Source organism: Blennius ocellaris, assembly GCF_963422515.1.
Source record: "Blennius ocellaris genome assembly, chromosome: 1".
Classification (NCBI taxonomy): domain Eukaryota; kingdom Metazoa; phylum Chordata; class Actinopteri; order Blenniiformes; family Blenniidae; genus Blennius; species Blennius ocellaris.
In genome coordinates this window covers 25,930,088-25,941,426 of record NC_137650.1, presented here as the reverse complement: position 1 = coordinate 25,941,426, position 11,339 = coordinate 25,930,088, and the positions used below count along the sequence as shown (strand labels likewise).

The following is an 11,339-nucleotide window of genomic DNA, read 5'->3' as shown; positions in this document are numbered from 1 at the left end:
TTAATTATAAAATTATGCATGTTAAAACATTTTGAAGCCGGTACATGAATTGACTTTTTTTTTTTTTTTACTGTTTTCAATTATTTCGTCTGTGGCAGGCATTTGATTTCATTTAATTACAAGATTTCTTTTATAGTCTATAACAAAGGACACCGATTCATGTGGTGTGAATGTCTTTGCAAGAAAGGAAACCAGAAAGTGCGGATACAACGCACAAGGAAGCACAAGGACATCCAAAACAGACACAATTGCTTAGTTAGTTCTTTTATATATTCTTATTTTGGAAACATGAATTGTCATTGTCTACATTCTTGTTGTGATGAGTGGCCCTTCTCATGAAGGAAGTTTGATCTCATCCTAAATGCTCCTAAATGGGTTGTGTTACTGTGAGTCGAGGAAAGTGAAGTGATTGAATGAAATGTATTGACCACAAAAAATGCAGATCAAGTACCGGTACTTGGTGATAACCCACGAGTTTGGAACAAGTAAATTTGATTACGTGATATAATTTGTGATTCACTTCATTGTGAGTAAAATTAGGTTACCCAGAATATTCTATATACACCAACAACATGGACCACAGCAGTCCTGCCCTCAGGTCTCACTGGCTTCCTTTTATATAAAGCATACACGTTTAAACTGGTCTACAAAGCTACGTATGTTTTAGGCCCAAAATACATTTCATATCTTCTGTTATGTCACAGGCCATGGAGACCTTCCAGATCATCTGGATGTAACCTGTTTTTTGTTCCCAGAGTCAGAATCAAACATGCAGAAGCTGCTTTTACTTTTCATGTGCTAATTATTTGGAACGCATTTCCAGAAACCTGCAGGTTGAGTTCTTTTAAAACAAGACTGAAAGCCTCTCTGTAGATTGCTGCCTTTCAGCTAGGCAATTATGTATTTCCTGTTGCACTTCATCCTCAACGCTCATGGTTTAATGATTTTTTAATTGTGTTGATGTTTTATTTAATTTATGCTTATTTTCCTTTTTCTTAAATTTGATTTCAATTCTTTAATGTTTCCATCTTTCACTGTGTTTAATCTGTTTACTCTATCTGTGCGTATTTGTTCAACAAGACAAATGTATCTATAGAACTCCAGTCAGACACAAGGCAATTCAAGGCACAGCTAAAGAAATAAAAGAAATACATGACAGCTTTCCAAAGAAATACATTAAAACAAGCAATTAAGAATCTTAATCTTAAGTAATTGAAAGTCGACAATACTTTAAAACCTCGCACATTCTCTACTCACACACTCTCATCCTTTTCATACAATCAACTCTGCTTTGTGATTTGGGACCAAAATGGGAAAAGCATACACAAATACTCCGTCCTCTCGTCAGAGATCCACACGCCTCCCGAAGTTCCAGGTACCTTCACAAACAACTGACTCACTTGACGCATCCAACAAAGAAGTAATACATTTCTAACGGTTGCAGAGCTTCACTGCATCACTTCAAAAATGAATTCACAAATAATTTCCAGGAGCAATTATCAACTCAATCTCTGTTCAAAATGTAAGGTGAAGGAATTAAACGCAACATGAAAATGATAAGAAATAAGAGATTTATTTGGATAAATGTAATAAAGTAAATTAAGTCCATTGTTTATACAAAAGTCTCTGCAAATAATAATGTTTTCAGGCCTGATTAAATAGAAGCGAGTGTCTCAGAAGTCCTCAGGTGTTCAGGAAGTTTGTTCCAGAAGTGAGGAACATAGGAACTAAAAACTGCTTCCCGATTCCTTAGTATATACTTCACCTAGTAGGTCTCTTCATGGAGACCTCAGGGGTCTGGAGTTTTCATATTTTGATAGTAAATCTGAGATGTATTGAAGCTGGAGACCATTTCAAGCTTTATAGACCAGTAGTAAGATTTTGAATTCAGTGGTTTGACACACAGGCAAAAGTAAAGTTGCCTTGTAAAGCTCAGTATTTGTAATTTGTGACATTTATCCCTGCTCAATCTCATATTAACACGTGGGGAAAATAGACTATAAAATCGAGTTTTTACAATACATTATTCATTAGTCTGTTATCTGCCACTCGTTTAATGACCACGTGATTCACTGTATACCTGCAAAACAACCACTTTTTCTGATGGCGTTAAAGAACTAGAAACGGACACAAACAAGGAACGAGAATTGTTGTTGATTATGAATTACTTGTATATGATTTATTACAGATATGTTGTTTAAATCCAAAGAGTGACCATTCAGGCATCACGTTTCTTCCCCCAGTCTGCTCTCCATCCATCCCTCAAACAACCTGGAGGAGAGCGCGTGAACTACATCCCATCATCCTCCCCCCCTCTCCTCATCCTCTTCCTCCTCCTCCTCCTCCTCTTCTCAGCGTTGGTCGCCATCCATCCCCTCTCCTCTCCTCCTGTACCATAACAGATGGTGGGAACAACATTGCATCCACCGGGTACCATAACAATAGAGCGCAGCATCCCGTGCAGACGCCGCCGGCCTTGCAGCATCATGCTCCCGGTGCAGAGGCAGTGAGTGCCGTGGTGATTGATTTCACGCGGTACCACCACCACGACCACCAGCACCAGCACCGCCACCGCCACGGCCACGGAGGAAGCGTCTTGCGTCTGTTCGGGCTCTCTCTCCATCGAGCGGGGAAGATGGCCGCGATGAAAATATTAACGGGCACCGGGCTCTTCTTGGCGTTCTGCGCGCTGGGGCTGCTCGCCATGGCGATCTGCACCGACTACTGGTACGAGACCGACGCCAGGCGGCACCGGGAGAGGTGCAAGACGTACGGCAACAAGCGGAACATCTACATTTCCAACCACAACCTGCCGCTCCAGATGCCTCCGAAGAGCCTGGAGAGGAGAGGCAGCGGCGGCCCGGAGGCTGCGCCGCTCGTCCGGGGCAAGCGCCACTTTCTGACCGCCGCGGCTGCCATGGAGTCCCACTGCAGTCGCCAGTTTAACTCCACCGTGTCGGGGCTGTGGAGGAAATGTCACCGGGAGGGATTCGACCTGGAGACCGACGGCCTCATTGACAAAGGTAAACAGGGGCAGCGGGCCGTGATGCTGAGCGATGAGCTCACACCTTCACGACACAAACACTGGAGCACCACAGGCCTCCCTCATCCACATTGCATGTCGACAAAAAAATCCCCCCTCAAATCTACATTTTTTTCCCCTCATTTTTTACATTTTTTTTTTTTTTTTTTTTACTGCTCATCTCCTCTTAATCCCTCCCTGACACAACGATGCCTCATCTTCTTATTTCTACCAGCAGTCGGGCCTCATGTATAGTCGACATGCCATCATCATTGGAGGTATTTTCATTATGGAGGATGTGGTTTGAATGCTGGGCCACATATGCACAGGCATCCATCCTCAGCAACAATGAGAAACCATATTCCAGGCCTCACTCACTGATGCTGTACCTGATCCAGGCTGAGCTCATGGAGCTGAGCAGATGTACGACAAAAGAGGTGTAATTCCTGAGAAAACATGGCTTGTATTTCAACGTACGAATCCTGTGTGTTAAAACATCCCAAATGGCACATAGATGAACGTTATCTTCCAAGAACAGACCCCGTGAATTGTCAAATAGAACACGGAGATGTTATTGTATTCATCTATGTGTGATCTCGCATGCTGTTGTCTTCCAATGATTCTGGTTTCTATGTGCCATACGGCTCACCACTGAAATCTGTCGAAAACCTTATTGACTGTAGGTAAAGTCTAACACTTTGACAACAATGCTCTGTTTTTGTTTCACCGACTGTACCTCTGAGTCCTGCACGAGCTCGCCTTAATCCCCAAACACCCCACTCCTATGCTATAACTGCACCTCACATAACCTTTCTATATGCACTGCGAGATTTTGTTTCAGTCACGTGCCACCATCCAAACTGCATGTCATTATTTATACATATAGATAGGATTCACACTTACACATGCTTCTCAAATAGTATTGTGATGATTTTTTATTTTTTTTGGAAAGGCTACTGTTTTTTAATATGAACTGTGCAAGCATAATATCACATCTACAAAAACCCACTTGCAATAACCCTTGCAACAATCTGCACTCTGTTTTTAGTCAAATATTATATGATCTATCTATCTATCTATCTATCTATCTATCTATCTATCTATCTATCTATCTATCTATCTATCTATCTATCTATCTATCTATCTATCTATCTATCTATCTATCTATCTATCTATCTATCTATCTTTATCACTATGAAATGAATAATCAGATTTTCATGCTTTTTGACACTTAAATTGACTCAGTTGGATCTGGTTTTATTACTCATTATGACCACGTTAAATGCTCAGTTTCTTTTCACAAATGCTGCAGGATAACTCTGGCAGTAGGAAAGCAGCAACTGGACTTTATTGAAGATTTAGAAACGGTCTCACTTCTTATCTGAAAGGCTTGATCAGTTCTATTTAGTATTGACTTCAGTATTTATGCGAGTTTGTCAGAATCAAACCATCAAAAGTGGAGCCGCAGAATAAGAATAAGAAAAATATCGGCGGTGCACTTCTCATTCAGAAACCTCAACATGCTCCAGCAGTAAACCAATATATCGTCTTTAAACATGATCAAGCCCACTCCAAAACATAAAGGCATACAATACTTGCGATGTCAACTATTATTCAAGACTTAAAGTTACCTTAACTAAACCCTGTCAGTGTAAACAGTGAAGTAGGAGCTCTTATGTAATATAATTCACAAAACTTGGATAAAATGAGAGATAAATGCTGCAAACGGTTAGATTTGTCTCCTAAGGGAATGCGCAGGTTACGAAATTCTGTGTTTGGTTCCAAATTCTAACTAGGGTTTGACCTCCGTGTTAACTGGTTTGGTGCCAAATGAACGGTTCTGAACACATTTCTTCGGAGTTGCACAGTATGTCAAGTCTCATTGAGTGTCAATCTTTGAGTAGTGTTCTGCTCAAGAGCGCTGCTTTTTTTGTTTCTGCGCAAATTCTTTTTGCGTGTGGGAACACACAATTATCTCCAGCGGTTCGTTTAACAGTGACAAGCCCACAAAAGGTTTTAATACCTGATTCAGATGAGTAGACCTTTGCTCGGTTTAGAGGTGAGCTGAGATATGCTGGGTGACAAAGGTCTGATTTGTCCCACTACAGCAGAAAGCCGAGAGGAGAGGCAGCGAGACGTCAGTCAGTCACAGACAGTAGATTCCCATAACGTCCTAATGGGAGCTCTAATCATGCGGGATCATTAAAATAAACTCTGTGACTCTACCACAGGTGCATGAGCCATTCAGAGGTTTGCCAAGCAGCTACCAGCCTCTACTGAAACTAAATACGTGCAACATCAAATCTAATTGAACATACATTTAAAGCAGGCATGGTATGGCAAGCTGGAGTTCCAATAAACATCTCTGTGGGTGCAGTTTATACAGTGACACGTAACGGAGCCTGTTGGAAGATCATATACAGTACCTACAAAAAAAAAAAATACATCTTGATGTGAAACCAAGTCTGTTTAGTTGTAACCTTGGATGTTGTTAACAAAGCACATTCAAATCAAAGTCTAGGACATCAAAAATATGAGCAAAACAACTTTAAATTCAACAAAAAGGTAACAAAGACAGAGGAACCCTCGGAAGTTAAAAGAATTGTCAGCACATGTAGTGTCAACTTTTATGAAATTTGGCCATAATGAGAAAATGGGATTTGTTGGCTGCAGTGAGAGATCCCCAACACGGTTAAATGCTCCCTGCTGTAATGAATCATTTTGATTCCTTACCCTTCCTTGATGACAAATGCTTTGGGAAAACAGAGCTAATGAGGTTAGTGTGGAAAATGTATTTTCATGAAACTAAATCTGAGTTGGGGGTTTTTTTTGCCACTGAATGTTTAACAGTCGTCAGTTCTGACTTCAGGTCTTCGCCGGTTCTCTCTTTTTGTTTTGATCATAACTGTCGACCACTTGCTTTCTCCAGGTGTGATCGACAGATGTACCCCAGTCAAGTATCACTACTCTTCGTCCATCCTACCACGGAATTTACCCGTCAACATCACGAAGACTATACGCCAAGACGAGTGGCACGCACTCCGTAAGTCTGAACGTGTTTGTGGTGCACGTCCGTCGTCCTGCTGTTGGCGTGTGTTAATCCTGCTTTGGTTTTGATGTTTCCAACCAGCAGATGCACTGCACAGCGATGCAGAAAAATGGAAGAGAGTATAAGTGATGGTCTTTTTTTTTTTTCAAAACCAGACGTTGCATGTGAAAGTGGCATTGGCAGTTGTTTCACTATTCCCATGTTATATTTTGAACAGGACATTCAGAGCAGCAACTGGTCAAGGCTTTAGGTTCTCTCTCAGAAAGGTGGACCCTCTTTCCAATGTTGCCAAATCATTACAGTGAAGCTAAAAAAAAACAAACAAACTGGTGGACACAAACCAATCTACCATTCAAGATCCTTCAAAACATGCTGGTTCAGAGCCTCGGTTGCTGTCTGAGGAAGTCGTTACGATCTGGTGCAGCAGACTGGTCAGGCGGGGCAGTGATGTTTGTTGAGCTGGAACTGAGGTCTGTGGCTTCAGTTTCAGATAGGAGCAGCTTCAACTCATCACTTCCAACTGTACCACAGAGCGCCACAGGAAGTCATTCCTGACTGGTTCCATCAGTCTTTATCAGTCTGAGTATCATTTGTTCACAGGAAGATCACTTTATTCTATTATCCTAACCGTGACTGTCTGCTGGAAACGGCACTGTGAGAGACCCATGACCAGAATCATCAACACAATCACAATACTTGAATAACCTCTGGGGACAAGCAAGTTGCAATGAAGACCATTAATTCAAAATAACAATTAGAATATACAAGAGTATAAACATAGGGTTTTAGCAGATAAAGAGCCACTTTTCTTCTAAAACGGATGGAAAACAAAAGCAGAGCTAAAATGCAGGGGCTATGGAATTCATAGAAATGAAAACGTATTTGTCGTCGCTGTTTTCTCTGCAAGTCGCACTGGAGCTGAAGCTCTAAATGAGCTGACATCCTTTAGTCAATATGTTTGGAGTTTGTTTTCTTTTCTGACTCGTGTGAATCCTTCTGGAGTTTGTTTTGGTCATGATTCGTCCACCGGAAACCCGTCACACCTTGTACCAAGTTGCAAACTGGTAAAAAAAATTTTTTAAAGAACACATTTTAAAGAATTGAAGCAGTATAGTTCCCTGAGAATAAATGAAACTTATGTTTGATAAGAACTGCTGATCTGTTTTAGAGAATATTGTCAAAACCTTCTCTCCTCTCAGTACATCCTAAATATTCCAATATTTTGAGTTCTGATATGTATAATTACCGTTCAGTTAGGTTCATTATGGTTTTAGTTTTTCTCATATACATATTTCTGCTTTTATCTGTTCAGACGAGAAGGTTTTTAAATATATATTGACATGTTTCGACCTCCGTCTTCATCAGAAATATCATCTGGTGGTGTTGTGTTCTGGTATGATGTGTCTTTTTATCAGCTGCTGTTACTGAGGCGTGACCCATCTGTCACTTTTAACACACATATGTATATTTACAATCGCAAATAACGAGTAATCTAAAAATTATTCGTCAGTTCTCTCTAGTAATAAGCTGCAAACACTAAGAGCTGTAAGGATCATTACCTGTATATAAACTCCACCTTTAGAATTTCACAAAATCTGTGTATATTGAGAGATTAAATTATTGTTATTATTAAGTATTATGATTCTGATCTAGAATGGTCTGTAAAATAAGTATAGATAGATAGATAGATAGATTACACTAATAACTGCATACACAAAATAACACCATATTCATATATATAGAAAAATGTCCTGTACAACTCCTTGTGAATCGCCAGTTCACCATTTTTCAAAGTTTCAAAGACATTTGTTTTTCATCGCCAGTAAAACATTTTAATGAGATTATCTCCTTCTTCCATCTTTCCTTTCAGTCCTCTATGAGCTGGAGTCTTTCATCTGCTGTCACAGCAGCAAAGAAGTCTATTATCATATTAGTCGCCCGGCTCTGCTGGTTACCTGCTGATTGCTCAATTGTTTCAAAGGTTTCGCCACTTTTGAGGCCCGGCCGCTCCTCATGTTTGAATCCGTGGCTGACCTCAGAAGCCCCTCTCTCCCCTCCCTCCTCTGCGCTGATGACCGCGGGTTATTGGGTCATCACTGCTGAGAAGCCGCTGAGTTTTATAATGGTTCATCTGAGAACTTGAGGTCAGACGGATCAGCGTCGTCCTTTAAAATGCTGCTTTTAAAGACTTGGACAGGCTTGCTTTCTTTCTCAATGTCTGTGTGCAGAGAGAGAGTCGGCGACTTGTCCGGCCTTGGATTGCATCAGTCGTCATGTTCAGTATGATGCACGAGTTCCCTTTAATCCCACTGCCTCTCGGTGCGATGATATATAGTCAATACAAGTGATATAACTTGTTGACGGCACTGTTCTGTTCAGTGCAGACATGTTAATTCATTGCTGTTACAGATTCTGCTTTTGAATAATTTTGGTCCCCATTTATCCTTTACATATATAATTACCATCAATGTTCTCCATTACAGCTTCCTTCTTCACTGAGAATTATCGGATGTTGTCTATTTTTATGGTTGAGGAGTGTGATTGGAATGATTGTTCCTCCTCTTAGTGAGTACACAGCTGGCTTTCACAACATAAATAATCTTTACAATTTGATATTACAGTACCGTTTAAAAAGTGAATTTACAGATATTGCAAAAAAAAAAAAAATGTCAGGCCTTATTAAGAGTTAACCTAGTGTCTTTTTAAAAACATAATTAGGAATAATGTTGCTTGTACAGACTGTTGACAATAGGCAGCACACATTCAGCCACAAGTTTCACTTTGTTGGATCAACTTAAAACAATGTCTATAAATAACCGTCATGCGAAGGAAGGTCATACGAAATACAAAATCATACTATGTATGATGCACATATCAGTTAAATAAACTTTAGGGTGAATAATTACTAACATGTAATACGTAATTCACTGATATACAGTTAATTGTTTGACAAACTGAGGTGCTCGCTCATAATTGTGCTCTCTAGTGCTGAGGATGAAAGTGAACGTCACTGTTAACTCTAAGATGACATGCAACGTAGACTTAGTTTGGTGCTTGGTAGCACATTTTGGTTGATGTCAGATTTGGATGTCAGGAATTCCAAATAAAAAGATTTGGATTTTCAGGGGCATTAAAAAAACATTATAGCAATGCTGTTACTTTGAGGGTGGAAGTCGGGTACAAAGGTCCTTTAATGTAGGCTTGGAACTGTTGTGCTTCTTACACTGATGGTGTTCAGCTTACTCCTTAAATTTGATCCTTAAATATTTATTTTAATACAGTAGATGTCAGTTCTAAACTACAACTATCTTTTTTTTCAATCATGTTTTTTCTTCCACAGTAATAAGGCCTGTTGGGAAAAGAATCATCCTCCTCCAATTTCCTCACACATTACTCTCTAAATATCTACAGTACGTAGTTTAGCATGGCACAGACATGAGGAGCGTGGGTACGACTGTAAAAAAAAAAAAAAAGACTAGATTTAAAAAAAAAAATTCATATTAAATCTTTCTTTGCCAGGTAGGTTATTTAGGACCGATTCTTATTTGCAATGACAACATGGCCAAAACGTTATTAATTCTACTGAAATACAAAGGTAAAAGGTGGAAATTAATACAGATTGCCTTCATTATTGTTGTTATAGTGATATCAGCATCAGCATGGATACTCCAGCATATTCATTAGTGATGACACAAACCCTGAATGGAATTGTATTATAGTATGAAGTCAAAAGAAAATAATTTTCTATTAAATAGATGTCGTAACACCATGAACTTGCTTCAACATTTTCATTCTTTTTCAGCTTTAAATGTAATGATGTGACCTGAAGTTTGTTGCACAGATAAACAATACAAATGCAAATATTGTGGCATATTTGGTCATATAACACAAAATGTGCTTCATATGTGAACTAATCGACACTGCAAACTCGTGTTGAAGGTTATATTGTGTTTGTGGAAATTCACACGGACATATGTTTAGTCAGGCAGGCTTTGATTTCCACATTAAAGGCATTCATCACCAGTTTAAGTGATGTTTTTTTTTTGTATTGTTGGGCGCCTGCTGGTCTCTGTTCCCTCTCTGATGTTTTCGCCTCTGTTTGCAGATTTAAGAAGAATGACGGCTGGCTTTGTGGGCATGGCCGTGTCCATCATTCTTTTTGGATGGATCATTGGAGTGCTGGGATGCTGCCAGCAGCATGACCTCATGCAATATGTAGCTGGGCTACTCTTTCTCATGGGAGGTACTGTGAGCACACATATGCCTACACACACGCACACACACACACACACACACACACACACACACACACACACACACACACACACACACACACACACACACACACACACACACACACACACACACACACACACACAATCTTTTGGTTAACAGTGCGAGCAGATCAATGTCCTGCAGTAACACGATTCCAGTCTCCAGTCTGATGCACGGCCCATGTAGGAATTTAATAATCGATCAGGCACCATTTTAAATGACTGCTACTCTCTCATCCTCTCACCAGGAACATGCTGCATCATCTCCTTGTGCACATGTGTGGCAGGAATCAACTTCGAGTTGTCCCGCTACCCCCGCTACATGTACGGCCTCCCCGAAGACATTAGCCATGGCTATGGCTGGTCCATGTTTTGTGCCTGGGGGGGCCTTGGCCTCACGTTGCTGGCTGGCTTCCTCTGCACCTTGGCCCCCTCCCTGAGCACGCCCACTCGCACGACGCCCCACAAGCCCAGGCAGGAGAACGGCACCGTGTGACAGAGGCGTCGTGACACGACTGACCCACCGGACGCACAAGCCACACCCTTCCAACCTTGATGTTTGACTCTGAAACAGTTTTTGTCTGATCACCATCTCACAACACCTTCAGCATCCCTATCCTCCTCTTCAGTGTTCAGTGTGCCTGAGTTGTGGCAGGGGGGGGGGGCGAGAAAAAGCAACACCACCTTATCTTGAACATCTCTGAGGGACCTCCAGAGCCACCGAGTTTACCACCCACAGTACCGTCTGACTGGGCCATGGCTCTCATAGCACAAATAAGACATTCGTTTTTATTTGGTTTCTGATTTTTGACATCTAATGGTGACTGTTGTCTCTGCAGAGAATTTGTCTTCAAATGGTGCTCTCTTCACACACACACACACACACACACACACACACACACACACACACACACACACACACACACACACACACACACACACACACACACACACACACACACACACACACCAACCATCCTCCCCACACATGCCC

The 11,339-nt window shown here is 40.9% G+C and overlaps 1 protein-coding gene across 1 annotated transcript; it reads left to right on the top strand.

Moving 5' to 3' along the window:
* Positions 1-2,635: 2,635 nt before the first annotated feature.
* Positions 2,636-10,841, top strand: tmem276b (transmembrane protein 276b; the record flags this gene model as incomplete). The annotated part of the gene is made up of 4 exons (XM_080497244.1): positions 2,636-3,023; positions 5,952-6,065; positions 10,177-10,314; positions 10,594-10,841. 4 exons carry the CDS (start codon positions 2,636-2,638, stop codon positions 10,839-10,841), a joined length of 888 nt encoding a protein of 295 aa, XP_080353370.1.
* Positions 10,842-11,339: the final 498 nt, after the last annotated feature.